The 24,110-nt window shown below is 40.2% G+C and overlaps 1 protein-coding gene across 2 annotated transcripts in view; it reads right to left on the bottom strand.

The window, feature by feature from the left end:
- The window catches only part of sbf2 (SET binding factor 2), a 555,079-nt gene that overhangs the window by 139,688 nt on the left and 391,281 nt on the right, over positions 1–24,110 (bottom strand). For both annotated transcript variants that reach the window (XM_078220692.1, XM_078220693.1), the window contains exon 17: positions 14,736–14,804. In XM_078220692.1, the coding sequence (XP_078076818.1) occupies positions 14,736–14,804 (69 nt within the window). The remainder of the gene's footprint in view (positions 1–14,735; positions 14,805–24,110) is intronic.

Here is a 24,110-nt window from a genome sequence, read left to right as displayed (position 1 = left end):
ACCATAAGCCACAAAGGCCTGGCTTGGTTTAGCCCAACCTCCACAAGGACCAACCCGATCGTCCGCTGCCAATTGCTACCTTTTATCCACTTAACTTTAAAGGCCTTTGACAAGGTATCTGGTTTATAGCAGCTAATGGCATAGAAAAGCGGTGTTGCTTACTTATCTTTGACTCTACAGTCCTCGACACGCCAGGGCCATGCTGCACTGTCCAGATCTCGTCTGGCCCGAACGGGAAGGTCAGATGAGGTAGGATCAGCTGGATCTTCAGGTAAGAACAGTTGAGTGCATTGGCAATCTGACTCAACTGCCACTCAATCAGAAGTTATGGCCCATTGTTGCTAACCGGAAAGCTGAAGAAACAACTCAGGTCACAATTTGTGAAGAGCTTGATTTTGAGTATTAGTTTGTATGGATGAGAAACTTGGATTTTATAGAAAGAAGAGACAAACTTGCTATGCACTTTGAAATGTGGGTTTGGAGGAAAATGGTAAGTATCAGCTGGACAGAAAAAGTAATAAATAGTGGAGTGCTGAGGAGAGTGAAAGAAGACATTTGTTGAATGCAATTAGAAAAAGGCAGAGAGACTTGGCAGGACAATTTTAATGAGGAAACAGATCAGTAAGAGATGCTATGAAGGGAAAACTTCAGGGATAAAGAAGAGGGGAAAGGAAATGAATACCAAAGCGGGATGGCTTGAAAACTGATCATTAAAAGACTGGCTCAGGATAGAAGGATATGGAGAAGACTAGCATGAGCCTTTGGGAAGATCACACATGATGATGATGATGAGATGAGAAGGGTCAATAACAAAAGTTCACAGATCTAAACTGATTTGCAAAAGAACTAAAGGTGACATGAGGAAACTTTTTTTTTACACAACAAGTTATTTAATTTGAAATGCCTTCCTTGAAAGAGTAGTGGAAGTAAACTCAATAAAAACGTTCTTAACTAAATTGGATAAATACTTCAAGCAGAAAAATAAAAAGCAGAGTTATGGTCTAAAGGGGAGTTGACTAATTGGATAACTGCAGAAGAGCTGGCAAAAGCCCAAGACTCATAACGAGACCAAATGCGACTTACCAAGGCCATGCAGGCAAATCGCGGAGCTGTCATCCAATTAAGGATGGCCGCCTGTCTCTCCAAGCTGCCAACCAAATTAGAAGGCCAGTGGATCTGGAGAGCCACTTTCAGAGGTGGCTGCCTCTGAGGCGGAGGAGAAGGAACTTCTATATTTCCAGTGCTCTTGAAGGGCTTGTAAGACAGTCATGGATGCTCAAGGACCAGGCAGTCAGACTTGGGCGAGCACTTAAGCTGCGAAATTGGGGCCATGAGAGTGGCCACTGCCAGAGGTCAACCCCCTCTATGGGTCATGGCATCTCCAGAAAGGAAGGTGTCACAAAACGGAAGCCACTTCAATCTAACTGGTGGCCTTGCAATGTAGTAGGGGGCTATTTCGAAGCTGGTAAAACGGCTATCATTAAGCCAATTAATTGGCCTTTTGCGTCAGGTCAACTAAAACTGCTATCCCTGGAATCAGCTGGGAATATCCTCAGCAATGGAAAAATGCCAGGCTTCCTTCTAATGCCATTCTATCACCTCTCCTGCCTCCCAGTTCATCTACAAAGGCCTGGTAAAATTATTTTCAATGTGTCAAACAGCCTCTTTTTGTGCTGTGTCATTTTATGGTTAATCTGGGCAACATGGTGGCACAATGGGTGGCAAGCACTGCTGCCTCACAGTGTTAACGACCTGATTCCCGACATGGGTCACTGTCTGTGTGGAGCCTGCACATTCTGCCCGTGTCTGTGTGGGCCTCCTCTGGGTGCTCTGGTTTCCTCCCACAGTCCAAAAGATGTGCTGGCTAGGTGCACTGGCCATGCTAAATTCTCCCTCAGTGTACCCGAATAGGTGCTGGAGTGTGGCGACTAGGGGGTTTTCACAGTAACTTCATTGCAGTGTTAATATAAGCCTACTTGTGACACTAATAAATAAACTTAAAAACTTTGCTGGAATAAAGCAATTTTTTTTTGCAATACAAGGGCTGTTAACATGTAGTTCTTAAACTGAAACTGTCGGCTTTAAAAAAAGTTGGAAGTTTTCTCTCGAGTGCCAATGATGCAGTGTTTAAATCCACATCACTGAAATAATTTTCTTGCAAATAAAGTGTCATGGACATAAAAATTATATGGTTTTGCCAAAGCTGGTTCTGACTGCATTGTCTGTTTTCTTGTAAAGAATTATCATGTTTATTTTTGTCTGGAAATGTTGTATGTAAAAGAAGTCCGTTCAAAAGAAACTAGAGCAAGACAAAGTGAAAATAATTAACTCTAAAAAGCTAGATTTCCTTTAGAGTCACATTTGAACTGTTTGGCTGCAAAAATGACCCTTGCCAAACAACAGGGAATGTCTGCAGCCAGATACTGTTTCAATGTGCACAAGTCCTGCTTTCTGCTTGTATCCTCAGATATAGCGCTCAATATTTTCTGTCCTCGCTCACAGCTGGGATTTTCCAGTGCCATTGAAAGCAAACAGAGTTTTGGCTGGAGTGCCAAATTTTCCATTCTCACTCGCAACGGTCCCACCATGAACAAGACTGGAGAATTCCGCCCAGTATTAATGAGCCATACAGTGAAACCGTTCGTAGCACCACTTCTAGAATTTCATCAAGACAACTTTAAAACAAGTAACTATGTTAAGCCATTAGAAAATTGCATCGTTGGAAATAACAGGGGAAAGGTGGATCTAAAATTGGTGATGATAAAACAGCTTCAAGCAAGACAAACCAACAGTTACGTTGAAGTATAGTAGTTCCTTTTGAGAGGAATTCTAACTACCATACTAAAAAAGTCAGGAAAAAATTCAGTTTTTATTTTGTTTTGTTTTAAATAAATGATCTCATATACAGTTCTTGCTCAAGATGATGGTGTGGGAAAATCATTTCAATTTATTTCCCATCGCCAGTTTATATGATTAAATAATTGCAATTGTCATCTTAGCACTGCACAAGTGGCTTCCCTGTGTAGGCATCAGTTAAATTGGCCATTGGATCCTGATGACCTCATTATTGCCTGCTTTGGCTATTCAAGGAAAGATCCCGCACTTTCCAGCTATTCTCTCTCTTATTTTAGATAGCAAATTAAGCTTAAAACCTACAGGAAAGAGGTGGTATTACTGTGGGTAAGTCACACGGGCCATTTCAGCTGACTACTTTACAGAAACAACAAGTATCTGGTGCCTTCCAGCAATGATACAACACAAGTAGTCATCCACATAAACTACAAAGACCACTTGTTTCCAAGACAGTACATTAACAATCTTTCTTCCTGACGACAATCCCACAATGGACCAAGCTGCCAAAGGAAATAGTCACGATTCCATTACTTGAAATCTTCAAGACCTATCTTTAGATTATTTCCATTTAAAAGTTTTCATTATTGGGATTTTCTTTTCAGCAGATCATGCCTAGTTTGGCCACTGCTATCGATATTGATGTTGCTGGAATATGAATATATTGTGAAACCGACACAACTGAAGCACAAGCCATTGAACGTGGTATCTGAAAGTTTCTGGCTCCTAAAATGAACTTGTAGGTATGCACATGTGTATTTATTAAATGCTCAATGTAGTATTTCACATATGAAATGGAACTGTGGTTTGTTACATGACACGGATCAATTCCAGCCTCCCAGAGTGCCTGGATCCACGACAGTTCGTCTACCACCGGAATAGGTACATGGCAGACGCCATCTCCTTGGCACTACACTCAACCCTGGAACACCTAGATAACAAGGATTTTATTGACTACAGCTCAGCCTTCAACACCACTATTCCCATGAAACTCATGTCCGGTTGAGAACTCTGGGTCTGTACCCGTTGGAGTTTAGAAGGATGAGAGGAGATCTTATTAAAACTTACAGGATACTGCAAACTCCATGGCCTGGAGCTTGACTCCTCCTTCTGTGATTGGATCCGAGACTTCCTAACCCACAGACTGCAATCAGTAAGGATAGATAACAACAACACCTCCACGATCATCCTCAACACAAGTGCCCCACAAGGCTGTATCCTCAGCCCCTTACTATATTCCTTATACACCTATTACTGTGTGGCCAAATTCCCCTCCAACTCAATTTTCAAGTTTGCTGACGACATCATCATAGTGGGTCAGATCTCAAACAATGACGAGACGGAGTACAGGAAAGAGACAGTGAATCTGATGAACTGGTGCGACGACAATAATCTCTCCCTCAATGTCAACAAAACGACGGAGATATTCATCGACTTTAGGAAGCCTACTGACCATAAGACATAGGAGCAGAATTAGGCCACTCAGCCCATCCAGTCTGCTCTGCCATTCAATCATGACTGATATTTTTCTCATCCCTATTCTCCTGCCTTTTCCCCATAACCCCTGATCCCCTTATTAATCAAGAACTTATTTATCTCTGTCTTAAAGACACTCAATGACCTGGCCTTCACAGCCTCCTGCGGCAGAGTTCCACAGCTTCACCATTCTCTGGCTGAAGAAATTCCTCCTTATCTTTGTTTTGAAGGATCGTCACTTTAGCCTGAGGCTTTGCCCTCTGGTTCTAGTTTTTCCTACTAGTGGAAACATCCTCTCCACATCCAATCTATCCAGGCCTTGCAGTATCCTGCAAGTTTCAATAAGATCCCCCCTCATTCTTCTAAACCCCAACGAGTACAGACCCAGAGTCTTCAACCGTTCCTCATACAACAAGCTCTTCATTCCAGGGATCATTCTTGTGAACCTCCTCTGGACCCTTTCCAAGGCCAGCACATCTTTCCTTACATACAGGGCCCAGAACTGCTTGCGTTGCTCCATATGGGGTCTGACCAGAGCCTTATACAGCCTCAGAAGTACACCCCTGCTCTTGTGTTCTAGCCCTCGCGACATGAATGCTAACATTGCACTTGCCTTCCTAACTGCCGACTGAACCTGCACGTTAACCTTAAGAGAATCTTGAATAAAGACTCCCAAGTCCCTTTGTGTTTCTGATTTTCTAAACATTTCCTTATTTAGAAAATAATCTATACCTCCATTCCTCCTTCCAAAGTGCATAACATCACACTTTTCCACATTGTATTCCATCTGCCACTTCTTTGCCCACTCTCCTAACGTGTCCAAGTCCTTCTGCAGCCCCCCTGCTTCCTCAATACTACCTATCCCTCTATATATCTTTGTATTGGAGGACATGTCCCTGTCTACATCAATGGGGACGAAGTAGAAATGGTTGCGAGCTTCAAGTTTTTAGATGTCCAAATCACCTACAACCTGTTCTGGTCCCTCCATGTCGACGCTATAGTTAAGAAAGCGTAACAACACCTCTACTTTCTCAGGAGACTAAGGAAATTTGGCGCGTCAACTACAACTCTCAGCAACTTTTACAAGTACACCATAGAAAGCATTCTTTCTGGTTGTGCTACAGCTTGGTACAGCTCCTACTCTGTCTAAGGCCACAAGAAACTACAAAGAGTTGTGAACAAAGCCCAGTCTATCACACAAACCAGCCTCCCATCCACTGACACTGTCTACACTTCTCGCTGCCTCGAAAACGCAGCCAGAATAATCAAGGACCCCACGCATCCTTGACATACTTTCTTCCACCTTCTTCCATCGGGAAAAAGATACAAAAGTCTGAGGACACATATCAACCGACTCAAGAACAGCTTCTTCCCTGTTGCCATCAGACTTTTGAATGGACCTACCTCGCATTAAGTTGATCTTTCTCTACACCCTAGCTATGACTGTAATACTACATTCTGCACTCTCTCCTTTCTTTCTCTATGTACTGTATGCTTTGTCTGTATAGCGCGCAAGAAACAATACTTTTCACTGTATACTAATACATGTGACAATAATAAATCAAATCAAATACACGTTGAAGGGCTCAAAAGAAAAGTCTAAATGTGGGCAATACGACCTATTGAGTAGCTGCAACCAGACATTTCTTCACGAGTGTGTCCAACTTGCTAACTCACGAGAGAAGTCTCAAGAATCAGTGGCACATTTCAGAATATTTAAATCAAACTCCAAAAGTATTTCATTGCTAAAACATTGCTTGTTTTGTTTTTCTATGTGGCAATACAATTTTTACCAAAAGGCAAAACATTTTTGATAACTTTGCAATGACATTTTTTTAACCATCCTCTGTGCAATATCAATTCTGACCTGGATTTCACAGACAGAAGATTAAGGAGGAATTGCTGCAGCAGCAAGATTTTAAAATCAATTGTAGGTCACAACCATAGATATGTTAAGTTACAGCTTTCTTTTAAGGCTGCACAGACCGAGAACAATGAACTATGCCATATAAAGGTAATAGTGTGTACTTACACATTCACATACAATGATTTGTGTGTGGCAATATTACTTTCATTTTGAATAAAACTGATGTGATTTCCAGTAATTTGCTGTATAATTTTTTGCTGTATAATTAATTGATCCTCCTCAGCTTGCTTTGCCATATCTCCAAGCCGTATGAACAAAGAGACTATTTCCACAAACCATTGATGAATATGTCATAAAATTAAGTATTCAATTCTTATTGATACAAGTAATTCACCTCAAATATATTCTCAACATAGCAAAGTCTGCGAAATAAATTAGGTTCTGTCTCTTTCCTACATTCTTTTTAAAAACAAAGTTCATCTATTACTTCTGTTTCTAAAAAATTCCAGTCATTCTGTCAGTAATCCCAACGCATTCCTCAATTTAAATCAAAATTCCCCTCTGAGTCACTGAATCCTGTGTCAAAACCTTCTTTAACCTTAAATAAGGTGGTTAATTTGCTCAGTATGAGTGTAACAGCAAAGTATTAATCTTACTTCAAAGTTAAATTCCAATGTTCAGCTACTCTATTCTAACAATCTTCTACATCACACAAACAAAAAATAACAGAAAGCTTGTGTTTTCACAAGAAATGATTCAAGATGTGGTCTTATCCCTTTAAAATGCACTCTCAATGATTTGCTGTCTATAATTTGCCCACACGCAGGATTCTGCCAACATCCCAAAACAAAATCACATCCTGTCAATTGGATTTCCAACTAAAAAGACTTAGCTTTTAGTAGGTGTAATGATTGAAAATACCATTCTGTCTTCACATTATGGTTATTATAACTGAGTCAATTATAAGGTATGACTCAAAAAAAATTAATAAATGATTTCCATGCTCATGTCCTTATTAATGAAATATATAAAAGGAGGATCCTACCTAGCAAAAAATATTACACACTCTAATCCTGATCCACCATCATGCTGTAGATTCTCTTTGATCCTTCCTACCCCACTCACTAAACTCATCATTTCTCACCAGCTCTCTTAATTCTGTCCACACTCAATTTCATCTTCCACATCATTAATGTATATAGTGAAAGGTTGTAGTCCCAAGACTGACCCCTCTGGAACACCACTAGTCACCGTTTGCCATCCTGAAAAGGACCCCCTTATCCCTACTCTCTGCTTTCTGTCTGTCAGCTAATCTTCTATCCATGCCAGTATCTTGCCCCTAACACCATTGGCTCTTAGCTTATTTAGCAGCCTCTTATAAGGCACCTTGTCAAAGGTTTTCTGGAAATCTAAATAAATCACATTCACTGGCTCTCCTTTGTCTAGCTTCTTCGTTATCTCCTCAAAGAATTCCTACAGATTTGTCAGACATGACTCCCTTCATGGTGAAGTTAAATAAGATAGAACAATTTGGAATAATTCGCAAAGTTCAGGAACACACGAACATAAGAACATAAGAAATAGGAGCAGGAGTAGGCCATCTAGCCCCTCGAGCCTGCCCCGCCATTCAATAAGATCATGGCTGATCTGAAGTGGATCAGTTCCACTTACCCGCCTGATCCCTATAACCCCTAATTCCCTTACCGATCAGGAATCCATCTATCCGTGATTTAAACATATTCAATGAGGTCGCCTCCACCACTTCAGTGGGCAGAGAATTCCAGAGATTCACCACCCTCTGAGAGAAGAAGTTCCTCCTCAACTCTGTCCTAAACTGACTAAACTGCGAACTGGAGCAGCTCCATAATATGTGTTGTCAAAAAAGACAGTTCATAGCATGCTTGGACCCTAGAGGCCTGAAAAGAGCATTAAATAATGTCCACATAAAATTCCTATGCTGGAGGAAGTAAATCCTAAACTTGGAGGGACATTTATTCATTGGTCAGTTCACTTGGTGAAGAATTCACAAGCAAAGACTAATTTTAGTAATCGTTACTTTCAACTATTACCCTTCTGTCTATCAGCCAATACCTCTTTCAACAAATAGTCACAATCGTTTGTGAAGTATAACGGTGTATCTGTATTGCAGAAGACATCAGCTGTCATCAGTAAAAAAAAAGGAACACATTCACACCTACATCTATTGATCACAAATATGAAGTCAATTTACTCAAACAGTGCTCATCTGTCCATAACCAAGCAAATTGGAGAGTAGACATGCAATGTCAACTCAACAAGACAAGGAGCATCTCCAGTATTGTTTGGGTTGTTCAATTTTCTTTCTCCCAACTTTGCACATAAAGCATCACCACTTTGGGAACTACTCAGAAAGAAATGCCTTTTCTACAACACAATGATCACCAACATTTGTTCAACAAGCTCAAGAATTTGCTATCCAAGGAAACATCCTAGCTACACTATGACCTGAGAGAAGAGACTACCTTGGAAGTAGATCCTTCAAAAGGGAAAGCCAACTGCATTAGGCTCTCAGAGTGTATCCGCAGCCCTGTTAAATTGCTTCAACGTAGAGCAGGAGACATTTTCTTTCATGTTCGGGTTTGTGGGATTCCATTTCTTCCTCATTGGGAAAATATGTCGTGGTGGAGACTAACCACAAACCACTCAAAATTATTTGGTGGAAACCATTAACTAGTGCACCTCCTAAGTTACAATGTCTCTTTGTTAAGGTACAAGGCTATGACAGACACATGATACAAACCCGACAATTTACTGGTGATGTCAGATAACTTAAGCAAATTGCCAAACCCAATCAAAATGACAGATGCTTTATTAGGTCTGCAGATAGACTCAATTGACAGCAAGTCAATGATGTCCTACAGATAACCTTTGGCAGCAGAAATGCCAAAATACAAGCAGAAACATTTGAGTACCCAACTCTACAAGAGCTCTGGAAGACCATAATTAATGAATGTCCAGATTCAGATCAAGACATTTGGAAGATATCGAGATGGGATGAGCTCAGAATATCCTGTGGTGTTACCTTTAAAAGTAGATGCTCATTCCTGAATCACTGCAACTGGTATTTTGCAAGTTCCGCCAGCATACATGGACGTAGACTGTATCAGAAGGTTAGTACTAGAAACAGTGTATTGGTCAGGGAGTAGTGGTGATGTCAAGGCAGGGAATGCAAGACATGTCAAGACCAACATATGCCACACAAAGTTCCTGCAAACCTCTGGTCCATTATTGCCAATTACCTTTTGGTCATGGTGATGATTTCCGTCAATGACAGACTAATTTTCTAAATTTCCAATCATTTGTCAGTTACAGGATATTTGATTTATGATTGTCACATGTATTAATATACAGTGAAAAGTATTGTTTCTTGTGTGCTATACAAAGCATACCGTTCATAGAGAAGGAAATGAGAGTGTGCAGAATGTAGTGTTACAGTCGTAGCTAGGGTATAGAGAAAGATCAACTTAATGCGAGGGAAGTCCATTCAAAAGTCTGACAGCAGCAGGGAAGAAACTGTTCTTGAGTTGGTTGGTACATGACCTCAGACTTTTGCATCTTTTTCCCGACAGAAGAAGGTGGAAGAGAGAATGTCCGGGGTGCATGGGGTAACAATTGCACACAAGTTGAGTGCTACTTTTAGCTTGTTTGGTGCATTGCAGAAGATCGTTTCAGACAGGGACCTCATATACAGGCAAACCACTCCAGAATCTGAGAGAAGTAGGGAAGAGACTTCATCACCACCCAACCCAGATCAAACAGTCTGACTCGTACAGTAAAATCCTTAATTGTCCTTTGCAACATGTCAACATGTTTTGCATGTTGTCATGTTGCACTTCACAGCAACAACAAAGTGCAACTATTCTTTCACCAGCACAGCTGATGCTGGGCAGACAGGTGCAAATGATCCTACTGAGTCACTGTGTACACCTACACTTCCAGAGATTCAGGATGAATTTGAAGGATGTGCATGACCAGTATGCAGGCAAAGAACTATCAAGCTTAATAATTGGACAGAAAGTCTGGATTTTACGTCCCATTGACGAAACTTAGAACCAGCTGAGGTCATGCACATTTTCTGAACCTAGATCATATGAGGTACTCACACCTAGATAACATGATGTTAAAATGGAATCGACGTTAAAGCAGTCAAGTTTCGAATCATGAAACAAAAAGCAATTCCATTGCAAGCGGAACATTCCTACAGATCCAGATCATTGTGAAAATGAATGCGAAATCAGCAATCCCATTCTAGATTTACAGTGACTAGATTGGGCATATCAGCAGACCACTGTTATGCTTCACAGACTCAAACTCAGAACTTTGTAAATTTTAAATGTGTACTGTATAAGAGTTTCCTATGTTGTAAATAGTTGTTGGTTGTTTATTATTAAGGGAAAATTTTAAGTTCAAATAAACGGGGAATTTGGTGGTACCTTTGGTTATGATCCTTGTACATCACCAGATATGAAAGGTACTGCATGATAAGTAGTCTGCAGTACGTCATCATCCAAGCAAGCTATGGTATCAGGAGCTCTCCCAGATTTTACTTGTGCTACTAAATCTTCATGAATAAAGCACACACTTCTGAGTTTACCAATCCCATTTAAGTGGTTGATGTGTTTTGTGTTCAGCAGTAAGAAAAGGGAACACAAAATTAACTTCCAGGATGTTGATGAGGGGGGCATTCAGAGATGATAATGCCATTGAATGTCAAGGGGAGATGGTTAAATCCTCTCTCACTTGTCTTAGCCTAGCACTGTGTGGTGTTAATGTTACTTACCACTTATCAGCGCAAGTCTGAACATTGTCCAGACCTTGCAGCAAGTGGGCATGAGCTGCTTCAGTATATGTGGAATTGTGAATGGTGCTGAACACTATACAATCATCAGCAAACAATCCCACTTCTACCCTTATGATGGAGGGAGGACATTGATAAATCAGCTGTAGGTAACTGGGCCTAGGACATGGTCCCGAGGAATTCTTGTATCGATGTCTTGGGGTTTGAGATGATTGGCCTTAACAACCACAACTATCTTCCTTTGTGCTCGGTATAACTCCAACCAGTGGAATGTTTTCCTCCAATTTTGATCGGGATATTTGATGCCACAATGGGTCAAATGCTGCCTTGATGCAGTACAGAATAGGGAATATGCTCTGACATGTTTTTTGAAAAAAGTAACAAAAGGAACTAAAACCCATTGATAAAATTCTTGAAGTAGAGGAACATGGAAAAAGAGCAGAGGCATGCACACAAATATTTAATGTGATTAAAAAGGCCTTAAAAAGGCAAATAGTCTCACTTGGTAATCTGTCATGTTCTTATCAAACAGAATTGCCTCAATTTCTCTTTCAACACCTTTAATTTTAAATTGCATCACTTAACCCTTGAAGCCAATGGAAGAACTTTCCTGGAATTAAATTCTTCATTCGTAGGTCTTAACATCCAGTAAGCAAGACCCAGGGTAGACAAATTTTTCACATTTGGGTGATACTTAGGGTTGGAAAAGGTTTAGATGATGGCTACAGGAATGACTCTTAATTTAAAATATGTTAGCGATCTCCAGATTGGTGTAGGGGGCAGGATTAATAACTTTAAAGAAGCTTAGACTCAAGGATTATGGATTATACAAATCATGGTTTATGTAATCTCATGGACTAGTTTCAATTTCATAGACAGATTGTAAAATAATTTTCCAGATTTTCTCCTCTCTAATTGGCAGTGGAATTTTGATCTAGTTTTACACCTCTTCCAGCAGACTACATGGCTTCTTTCCACAAATATTCACAGTTCCATCAGTTCCAAGGGAGCAACATCAGACACTTTCATGATAAGGAGCGGGGTAAAGCAAGGTTGCATCCTGGGACCAACTCTCTTTGGCATACTCTTCTTTCTGTAGCTATTATGCATTGTGACTCAAATGAGGATGGCTACCTGCATGCCAGAGCTGACAGCAAGCCGTACAATGTGACAAAATTTGGTGCAAGACCAGAGTTTAGGATGTCCTAGTCCGTGAGGTACTGCTTGATGATGATGCTGTGCTGGCATCCCATACTGAAGTTCACTTGCAACAGCTTGTAGGCTGGTTCTCCAAGGCTTGTAAGGAGTTTGCATTGACAATCAGCATCAAGAAGACCAAGGGTATAGGTCAGGACATAGAGAGTCCATCTTCCATCAACATGGGCAACTTCACTCAGGAGTTTGTTGACAGCTTCACATATTTTGAATCAATAATTGCATGCAACTTGTCGCCTGATGTCAAAGTCAGCACCAGGAATGCCAAGGCCATATGTTAAAGTTGAGAAATCGTGCGTGGGCCAACAGCAAACTCATCGAAAATACAAAGCAGCATATATACCAGATTTGCATTCCCTTCATCCTCCCCCATAGTAAAACATGGACAACTTACGCAAGCTAAGAAAAGCAGCTGGACGGTTTCCACCTCTGCTGCTTCAGGTGAATATTGGGCACATCCTGGCAGGACAGAGTGTTGATTATGGATGTCCCCCAGCATGAAGGGGTCTCCAACATGTTTGCCCTCAAGTCTGCAGCGGTTTTATTGGCCATGTAAACTGAATGGATGATGGCCACATCTACAAAGACCTGCTCTCTGATGAGCTTACTTTTGGCATGAGACCAACAGGTTGCCCACATCTGCAATGCAAGGATGTCTGTCAGTGAGACCTCAAGTTGACCATGATTGGAGTCGATGCATGGGAAGTCCTCGCTGCTGACCACAGTACCTGGAGACAAACAGTCAGGAAAAGCACAGAAAAAGGACAGAAAAACTGGCCAGATGGCAGAAAGGAGAGCATGCCAGAAGTAATAAACATCTTTGACTTTGGATCGATGCCACTCATCTTTACCAACTGCAGAAGGGATTTTCACTCATAATTCACCCACCACAGCCAGATGATGTTCAATCCAGAAGTGACATATACCCTGAGCGCAGTCTATCATCTACCGCGATGGACAGATGCCATCATCATCATGATACTTTCACTTACAAGTTGGCAGGTCCCCCTCATTTTTACTTCCTGTCAATTTTGATCTGAGCTCCCCAGATTTGGTAACTTGGATGCACTCTTAAGGAGAGTGAGTTTACGTTCCATACTGGGAAAATAGAAGCCCTACAGATATGCAGATAAATTGGCTTGAATTAGAAATTCATCACCATGGTTAAGTGTCTTCATATACACCAGGCGTTCAGTGGATAAAAAAAGACTGTATATGCTAAAAGGAAACTATTCTTTCTTAAACAATGCCTTGTTAATAATTACTTTATGTTTTCTATGGCAATGTGTGCAACATTAGAAATTTACAAAAGCTTTATACTTGAGAGCAATATACTCATTCCAAAAGTTCCAGTGAAGATAAAGAATGCGACTTTTACTTCGCAACTTGCCTCTTTAGGTTATTTATAAACAGCGATAGAATGTAATTGCACACAGAATGAATGATAAATGTTTAACAACTGGAAAGTACAAAGAATTTGGAATTTAAAAACTTGGTGAAACATCTTGGATGCTAAATTAAATATAAATTTTGCAAAATAAAATTGAGAATAGAAATATCATTTTAATTATGCTAAATAATTCTGGCTTGATTTCTTTTTAACAAAGCTGTTACTAATCAGTGGTCTGTGTAGATTCTCTCTCTGCTTTCTTTCCCCTTGTGTTTTTTGTCATTCCTCATAGCTTATTAAATCTGGAAGGGTACGACAATCACTTTTTCCATGGTCAACACTATCGTGAAAGAAAATTGCACTTATAGAAGAGCAAAATAGGTGATGTTAGTTTGTTTTTTACTCTTTTATCAATTCTTGACACCATAAAGGTGGAATGGCAGAGAACGAACAAAATTAATTGCAGCTGGGGCCAAAGTCAGTGCTAGGCATTCCTGTCATTTGAATCTGAAAACTGTATCTGAAGCTTGCAATGTATCCATTAGCTTTGATGAATTTGTGCTGCAAAAAACATGGGTACTTCTTTTTTCTCATGACTAACCTGATATAAAAACCTCCATGTTATCCATTTTTTTTGTAATGACTGGCAATGAGTGAATTGACAGTAGCTTATTTGAACATTTCTGATGTTTTTATGTCTAATACTATTGATTATCTTATGGTCAATTGTATGCATGTCAACAAGTGTCAATATAGCACATATCTGATCACTAATTAATTAACTCTCCCATTTGCTAGCTAAAGCTGGATGTTCATTACAGATATAGTCATTGGATGCTTAATAATCCTTGATGCTAAAAAACAAGCTTCAGTCAACACAAGAATGCCCTGCACAACCTTAGTTTTCCAAAATCTTTTGATTGTAATATGCTGGTATGAAGCAGAACATTATTTTAAAATCGAATATGATAGTTTGCAGATTATATTTCTTTTTAATAAATCTAGTTGCTAAATTTCATACCTCGACCTTTGTGCAATCAAATCCAGACAAGACCCAAGTTTTCTCTGGGGAGTTTTGGCATGAAATCACATGGGCTTACCCGGTAAAATGCTGTTGTCAGTGGTAGCAATGTAGCAGCAACACAATATTCTTCAGAAGTCGAACAATCCTGAAAGAAACAAACAGGAAATCATAAATCTTGATACCTTACATTCCATTCGTTTGTAGCCAAATTATCTCAGCTCAATTACCACCCACCTGTTTGATAAAGAGGCAATGCGTGGATGAATACAATTAACTGGTTCCAACAATAATTTACTACAGACAATCTTTAGGGACCTATCACTTAGTTTTAAGTATACTATTGGGATACGAGCTAAGTTTTGAATGAGTAACATGAAACAGAACCTGCAGCAATTTGTGAAGAAAAATCCTTCTAAATATCCCCAACTTGAATGTACATACTACTGCAACTCCCATCAAAAGATATGTAATCTTAATCAAGATTATTTTCAACATTAATAACTGGGACATTAATGAAGACCAACAGTTTTTCCAAAATGGCTTGACACATCTGAGTTATTTTAACCAAAATGCCAAACATGTTTCTGAAAGCTGTCATGAGGCCCAGAGCAATAAAGTTCACAAAAATCAGGCTGTAATCTTCTAGTAAGGAAATGTTTGGAATGCCAAGATGTACTCTGACTTTTAGACCACAGCAGGGCTCCATTCTTGTATGCTGTGTCCAAATTTTAAGCTACAACAGCTGCACTTTAAAGTTACAGACACTTTTTAAGTCATTGGAAGTATATTATTTAATTAAAACTACTACTGACCTGCAGACCATGCAATGAGGCAGCAATTTTCAGAGCATTCCAAATATGGGAAACCTGCTGTTGATAAACTCTTTATTTGGCCAACTAATTGCTTTTAAGTAAATATATTTTTAAAAGTAGTATTTCCATTTTACAAGCAGAATGCATTTTGAAATTATACCAGCTGTGCATGTTATACATATATTTATATAAATTTTCATACATATACACTTCAATCTGATATTAGTTATTATTTTTGGGTGGGTTGTTTTGTGAAAAAGAAATAATGACAAACATTATGCCACTCGAGGCATAAAGAACGCGGAGCTTTTCTGGTTAAGAAGTAGGAGTGCATGATGTAGGAGTATTCAGACCTGACAATTAACCCTGATAGATAACAGTTACCATGGGGTAGCATGTGGTGGAGCTATTGTGACAGCTCCTTGCTGGAGATGTTGAGGAGATTTTCCCAAAGGTTAAAAATTTATCTATTAGGAAGATAATCAGACCTGATGGCGTGTCACCCAGCAATGTAAAAATTATACTGAAACAGTCACATAAAATATCATTTGAGGTATCCAATCCTAAGTTGGTTAATTATCAGATGTTGCCAAGCTACATACCACATTGTCCGAGTGGTACAAAGCTATTCCCAACTTTCTATAACAATTAAGTGGCATACATTTTGTTTGTCACACAAAATGTTCAAAGATTTAAAATGATCAGAAGTATGCCAATCTCCAATTACTTGCTGTGCCATGTTAAGGATAGGTTAAGAGGAGAAAAGTTATGGTGCAGAAAGGAAGGGCCATTAGATCAAATTCTGGATTAAGTCTACATACAAGGAACACTCTTAGAGTGGAAAAAAGTAGTGGAGAGAGAACAATTTAAACTAACAAAGAAATAACTTGCATTTTATCTAGCATTTTTCATGACTTCAGGACATCCTAATTTGCTTTAGTGATTCTGGTGGACTGATAAATACTGGTTGGAATATCAGGGAGAAAATAAACATATTTTCCTCTGAATATAAGGAAGGACAGTCAGGGCTCGGTTTAACATCATAACCACAAGGCAGAACAATTGATAATGTAACATCCCTCCATACTGCAATGAAATATCAGAGTGTGTTGCGGCAAGCATGGACACATTCTTTCAATCCTCCTTAAACATGAAAATTGTGCTGTGGGACAAGAGTGAATGTAACACCTTTGTTCAATAAGGATATGAATGAATGAATGAATGAATGAACACCGCTCGACAATCACCAGGCAAGACTGTTCTCTTCCTGTTGGGGAGCACTTCAGCGGTCACGGGCATTCGGCCTCTGATATTCGGGTAAGCGTTCTCCAAGGCGGCCTTCGCGACACACGACAGCGCAGAGTCGCGGAGCAGAAACTGATAGCCAGGTTCCGCACACACAAGGACGGCCTCAACCGGGATATTGGGTTTATGTCACACTATTTCACATAAATATTTCTGCTTTTTTCCTCCTGAGTCTTTATCATGCGATCCTAGAATCAGAATTTATGTCACACTATTTGTAACTCCCACAGTTGCGTGGACCTGCAGAGTTTCACTGGCTGTCTTGTCTGGAGACAATACACATCTTTTTAGCCTGTCTTGATGCTCTCTCCACTCCCATTGTTTTGTTTCTTAAAGACTGGATTAGTTGTAAGTATTCGCATTCCAACCATTATTCATGTAAATTGAGTCTGTGTCTTATAAGTTCTGTTTGTGAACAGAATTCCCACTCACCTGAAGAAGGGGCTCAGAGCCTCGAAAGCTTGTGTGGCTTTTGCTACCAAATAAACCTGTTGGACTTTAACCTGGTGTTGTTAAACTTCTTACAATAAGGATACACCATTCTACTTTCTCAGGAGACTAAAGAAATTTGACATGTCTGCCACAACTCTCACCAACCTCTACAGATGCACCATAGAAAGCATTCTTTCTGGTTGTATCACAGCTTGGTATTGCTCCTGTTGTGTCCAAGACTGCAAAAAACTACAAAGGGTTGTGAATGAAGCCCAGTCCATCACTCAAACCAACCTCCCATCCATTGACACTGTTTACACTTCCCGCTGCCTCGGAAAAGCAGCCAGCATAATCAATGACCCCACGCACCCAGACATACTCTCTTCCACCTGCTTCCATTGGTAAAAAGAGACAAAAATCAGATCACGTACCAACCGACTCAAAAACAGCTTCTTTCCTGCTGCCATCAGACTTTTGAATGGATCTACCTCGCATTAAGTTGATCTTTTGCTACATCTTAGCTTTGACTGTAACACTAGTCTGTACTCTCTCCTTTCCTTCCCTATGTACAGTATGCTTTGTCTGTATAGCGCGCAAGAAACAATACTTTTCACTGTATACTAATACATGTGACAACAATGAATCAAATCAAATATAGATCATACTAGCAGTAGGAAAATTCTTAGACACCATACTGCAAGACAAAATTAATTACTGCCTAGAATGCAAGAGCTATTCAGTTAGCATGAATTTTCTAAACTTAGTTGTATTTGACTTTTTTTAAAGAGGTATCCAATTTGATTGATAAGACGAATATCATAGGTATGGTGTAGGTGGATTTGTAAATTTTATGGCTTAATGGATAGGTGGTCCTCCTGGATATTTACTAGTGCCCTATTGTGGTGAAAGTTAATTACTTACACTCCAGTAGAAAACTGTGCATATTTGGTGATCCTTAACTTTTCATGAACTTGCATATAAACTCTTTGGGCTAAGTTCAGAAAAGTTCCCTGTAATTTGACAGAAGGTGGGAGAGACAATATGCAGAGCATACTCGGTAAACAGAAATTCTGCAGGTTCAGACTTTTCAGCACCTTGATCAGGAAATTCTTAAACAGGATGGTTGTTTGTTGTGTGACCAGACACCTGACAGCCCCCAAAACTAAATTAACAGGGTTTTTGGGGGGGGGGGGGGGGGAAGCCAAAATGCATTTTTATATAGCATTTCCTTTTAGAACCTTAGTATATATTCACCTTTAAAAATGTACCACAAAATCTGAACCTTAATTAAACCTGCAGATACCAGACCCTTCTATTGCAATACAGACTTCATATTAACCCTGAATGTTAGAGTATAAGATAGATATTGTAAATTGTTACATTTTTCTAACCTTGTAAAGTTTATTTTTGTTTGTTCCAAACCTGTGGAATCCTGTGATTTTATTCTCTGGGTAGGTGTCTTGAATGTCTACTTTAAACAAAATGTTTCTGGTCCCTGATCAAATCTTACCAAGAGCTTGGGGGCCCCAGTCTAGGATCATAATATAAAAGGTCTAAAGTTTGCTTAAGGCATTGACTTTACCAATTTGGTGAGTGGCACAATGCCAGAATACAACGAGCATGGCGTCCTCCATATTGAATGCTTGTTGGTGCCTGTTTCCATGCCTGCAAAATGAGCATGCCACCTCAGATTTCTGGGCCTTTGTTTCCTCCGTTCTTTCCAGTTTCTAAATCCAAATTTCTACCCTTCCATAATTTTCATATCTATTAATCCTCTCCCAATAGTCTCCAGTTTGATATTGAAAATCCATGCACACCAATTTAAATACATTTCCTCTCTCCACCACCAAGGACTAATTTGTCAAGCAAAATCTTCCTTTCTGCATTTTGTTTTGCTGTTTCTAATTATTTTTTCTTTGTGTGGATATCTAGCAATTTAATCTTTAATCTTTCCAGCTTGGTAACTCATCTGCATCCATCTATTACAACATGCCTCATTTAACAATTCTTTGGCATTCCATTTCATAATCAAAGTCAGATTTCATTTAAAACTTTCTGTTTGTGGTTTACCAATTAAAAATCACCAGTGGATAAACATGCATGCTGAATTGAACATTTTGAAATTGCAGGGTTGCGAGTGATATTGGTGAAATTTGCACTGTAACTTATACATTAGTAGCTAGTCTCTTCTGTTCTGATTGTATTTTTGAAGCTGGTTTTTTCTGTTTCTGGTTCCACATTTACCTCTAGCTCTTTCAATTCAATTTCAAAATTGTTGACGACCACTTCTTGAATTTCATGTTTCCTCACTTTTAATCGAAATTCTATCTTCAACTGCCTAGCCACACTTGTAAATTTGTCAGTGGACAATGCCGTTAAACTGTTCAAAGTTATTTCACTCTGTTCTAAAAACAAATTAGCCTCAAAAGTGAACATTTTGGTTAACAGGTGATCACTCTAGCATACAAGAAAACTGCACTGGCATTTTAAATTAATTCTAGGGATTATTTTAGTTCCCACTTCCAATTATTCTCCTTCGATTTTGGTTCAAATACCAGACGAGCCCCCGAATATATGTCCCAGTCACGATAGGAGAGGTGAACTGACTCCTCTCTTTGTTCACACTCCTGGGTTTGTTATAACAGACTTTGAAATTAAAAAGGTGATATTATCAATTCGATATACACACTTAATGGTTTGTAGCTCGGTCCAAGAAATAAGCTAACTAGGTTCCTTATGTTAACAAGTAAAATGTTTCTTTTAAAACTCACTCAATGTAGAAATTAATAAAAAGTTAAAATGTACCACAAGTTCAACTATCCAATACTGCAAAAACACAAACAATGCAAGCTCCCAGCCAAGCATGCAAAAAAAGAAATAAAATTCTGCAGAGTATCTGATCTTAAAAACTTGGCCAAGTAAAAAGTGTCAGGAAACAGAGGTAGTTTTTAGTAATCTATATTTGTACTTTGGATACTGGGAATAAGGTTCAGTTTACGTTTCTGTAGTTTAGTGCTGAGAAAGGGTAAAACTTCAGTTAGCTCTTGTGAAATAAAGGTGCCTGCATATCTGTGTGATTTGGTTTCATTTCAAGCTGTGCCTGTATTGTACTTAAACAGCTAACGACATGAAAGTAAATAGCGATAAAAGAAAGACAAGGCTGTTGTTTAGCAACCAAGGGCCCACACTGAAACAGCCTAAGTATTTGTAGTTCAGTTGGAACCAGGTAGCTGAGAAGAAAGCAGCTCTCAGCAGAGAGGCAAGACAATGGACTAAAGGGCAGAAAGCAAGTCCCCAAAGCTAAAGAAAAGATAGTTTTGGAAACCAGGGCATGAAAGAGAAGTCCCATAAAGACTGAAGTAAAAGAGATAGAGAACGGGAATCTGAACAAGTTATTGGTCACTGAAGATAAAGAAAGAGGAAGATAAAGAAAGAGGCAGATAAAGCCTCCAGTTAAATACAGCTGAAATGTGCAGACCGAATGAAGTCAGCTAGTGAGAAGCCAGACATCTGATGTAATACAGCCTGTGAAGCAGTAGTGTCCCATTGGCATGGCTGGGTACATGAGACTGTGTGGAAGCTTGAATGCACATGGCAATCCATGGCAGAAGAATAATAAAAGGAGAATTGAATTCCTGGAAGTGGATTCTTGAAAGACATCGAAGAGAAAGCATTGTTCGGGAGAAGATTCTAAGGCGTGATTCTTGCAAGTGGAATTTGGAACCACTCATGTCGAAGACAGAGTTCCAGTGAGACCGATTGGCTCAATGTGATAAGCATCTGGGGGGAATTTGATGAGAAATTCACATAAGTTGTATTAGGTGGCATCTGCCATGTGGTTTCAGAGTGCGTGTGTGTCTAACCACAGTTGACCTTTTAGTTGACATGGGACGGTGTACTTACTGAAAATGTTATAGTACAAGATATATTTTGTAACTTGCATTATCCTTAAAAATCTGTGTGCACCTGTGAAGATATATGTGAGGTGAAGGAGTATTGTGTTATAGTCCATCTCTTCATGTTTAATAAATGTTTTATTCTTTTGTTAAAAGTTAATTGGCAGTCCTGTAACTGTTCATCCACTTCTCCAAACAAAAAAAAAGTTATGGTCTATTGAACCAGGGTTCCATTCAGGGACCTGAATGTTCAGTGGTATTTGCTGGGCTCAAAGAACAAAGAAAACAAAGAACAAAGAAAATTACAGCACAGGAACAGGCCCTTCGGCCCTCCAAGCCTGCACCGACCATGCTGCCCGACTGAACTAAAACCCCCTACCCTTCCGGGGACCATATCCCTCTGTTCCCATCCTATTCATGTATTTGGAATATAGTGTTCAATTCTGGTCGCCACACTACCAGAAGGATATGGAGGCTTTGGAGAGGGTACAGAAAAGATTTACCATGATGTTGCCTGGTATGGAGGGCATTAGCTATGAGGAGAGATTGGAGAAACTTGGTTTGTTCTCACTGGAATGACAGATGTTGAGGGGCGACCTGATAGAAGTCTACAAGATTATGAGAGGCATGGACAGACTGACTAGGAAGAAGCTTTTTCCCAGGGTGGAAGAGTCCAGTTTATAGTCCAAAGATGTGCGGGTTAGGTTGATTGGCCATGCTAAAAATTGCCCTTAGTGTCCTGAGATGTGTAGGTTAGAGGGATTAGTGGGTAAATATGTAGGGATATGGGGGTAGGGCCTGGGTGGGATTGTGGTCGGTGCAGACTCGATGGGCCGAATGGCCTCTTTCTGTACTGTAGGGTTTCTATGATTCTATTTGTCAAGACGCCCCTTAAAAGTCACTACTGTATTCGTTTCCACTACCTCCCCCGGCAACGAGTTCCAGGCACCCACCACACACTGCGTAAAAAATCTGCCTCGTACATCTCCTTTAAACCTTACCCCTTGCACCTTAAACCTATGCCCCCAGTAATTAACTCTTCCACCCTGGGAAAAAGCATCTTCCTAGTCAGTCTGTGCATGCCTCTCATAATCTTGTAGACTTCTATCAGGTCGCCCCTCAACCTCTGTCGTTCCAGTGAGAACAAACCAAGTTTCTCCAACCTCTCCTCATAGCTAATGCCCTCCATACCAGGCAACATCCTGGTAAATCTTTTCTGCACCCTCTCCAAAGTCTCCATATCCTTCTGGTAGTGTGGCGACCAGAATTGAACACTATATTCCAACTGCAGCCTAACTAAGGTTCTATAAAGCTGCAACATGACTTGCCAATTTTTAAACTCAATGCCCCGGCCGATGAAGGCAAGCATGCCGTATGCCTTCTTAACTACTTTCTCCACCTGCATTGCCACTTTCAGTGATCTGTATACCTGTACACCCAGGTCCCTTTGCCTATCAATACTCTTAAGGGTTCTGCCATTTACTGTATATTTCCTATCTGTATTAGACCTTCCAAAATGCATTACCTCACATTTGTCCAGATTAAACTCCATCTGCCATCTCTCTGCCCAAGTCTCCAACCGATCTATATCCTGCTGTATCCTCTGATGGTCCTCATCGCTATCTGCAAATCCACCAACCTTTGTGTCGTCCGCAAACTTACTAATCAAACCAGATACATTTTCCTCCAAATCATTTATATATATTACAAACAGCAAAAGTCCTAGCACTAATCCCTGAGGAACACCACTTGTCACAGCCCTCCAATCAGAAACGCACCCTTCCACTGCTACCCTCTGTCTTCTTTGACCGAGCCAGTTTTGTATCCACCTTGCCAGCTCACCTCTGATCCCATGCAACTTCACCATCTGCACCAGTCTGCCATGAGGGACCTTGACAAAGGCCTTACTGAAGTCGATGTAGACAACATCCACTGCCCTACCCTCATCAATCATCTTCGTCACTTCCTCGAAAAACTCGATCAAGTTAGTGAGACATGATCTCCCCTTCACAAAACCATGTTGCCTCTCATTAATACGTCCACTTATTTCCAAGTGGGCCTGTCTCGAAGAATCCTCTCCAATCATGTCCCTACCACTGATGTAAGGCTCACCCGCCTGTAATTACCTGGATTATTTTTGCTACCTTTCTTAAACAAAGGAACAACATTGGCTATTCTCCAATCCTCTGGGACCTCCCTTATAATGTGGAGATGCCGGCGTTGGACTGGGGTGAACACATAAGAGTTTTAACAACACCAGGTTAAAGTCCAACAGGTTTATTTGGTAGCAAACATCATTAGCTTTTGGAGCGCTGCTCCTTCATCAGATGGAGTGGAAATGTTTCCACTCCATCTGACGAAGGAGCAGCGCTCCGAAAGCTAATGGTGTTTGCTACCAAATAAACCTCCCTTATAGCCAGTGAGGATACAAAGACATTTCTCAAGGCCCCAGCAATTTCCTCCCTTGCCTCTGTCAGTATTCTGGGGTATATCCCATCAGGCCCTGGGGACGTGTCTACCTTAATATTGCTCAAGAACCCCAATGCCACCTCCTTTTTGATTTCAAACTATCTACACATCGTTTCCCAGACTCATCATCCACCAAGTCCTTCTCTTTGGTGAATACGGACGCAAAATACTCATTCAATACCTCGCCCATTTCCTCTGGCTCCACGCATAGATTCCCTCCGCTGTCCTTGAGTGGGTCAACCCTCTCCCTGGCTACCCTCTTGCTCTTTATATATGTATAATAAGCCTTTGGATTTTCCTTAATCCTGCTGGCCAATGCTTTTTCGTGACATCTTTTAGCCCTCCTTACTCCTTGCTTAAATTTCTACTTGCTTCCACACTTGCTTCATGTGTTCCCAGCCTCCTAGCTTTGACAAATGCTTCCTTTTTCTCTTTGGCTAGGCTCACAAAATCTCTTGTTATCAAAGGTTCCCAAAACTTGCCGTACTTATCCTTCATCCTTACAGGAATGTGCCGGTCCTGAATCCCTATCCCTAA

Source organism: Mustelus asterias, chromosome 9, assembly GCF_964213995.1.
Source record: "Mustelus asterias chromosome 9, sMusAst1.hap1.1, whole genome shotgun sequence".
Classification (NCBI taxonomy): domain Eukaryota; kingdom Metazoa; phylum Chordata; class Chondrichthyes; order Carcharhiniformes; family Triakidae; genus Mustelus; species Mustelus asterias.
This window is presented reverse-complemented; position numbering and strand designations above follow the sequence as displayed.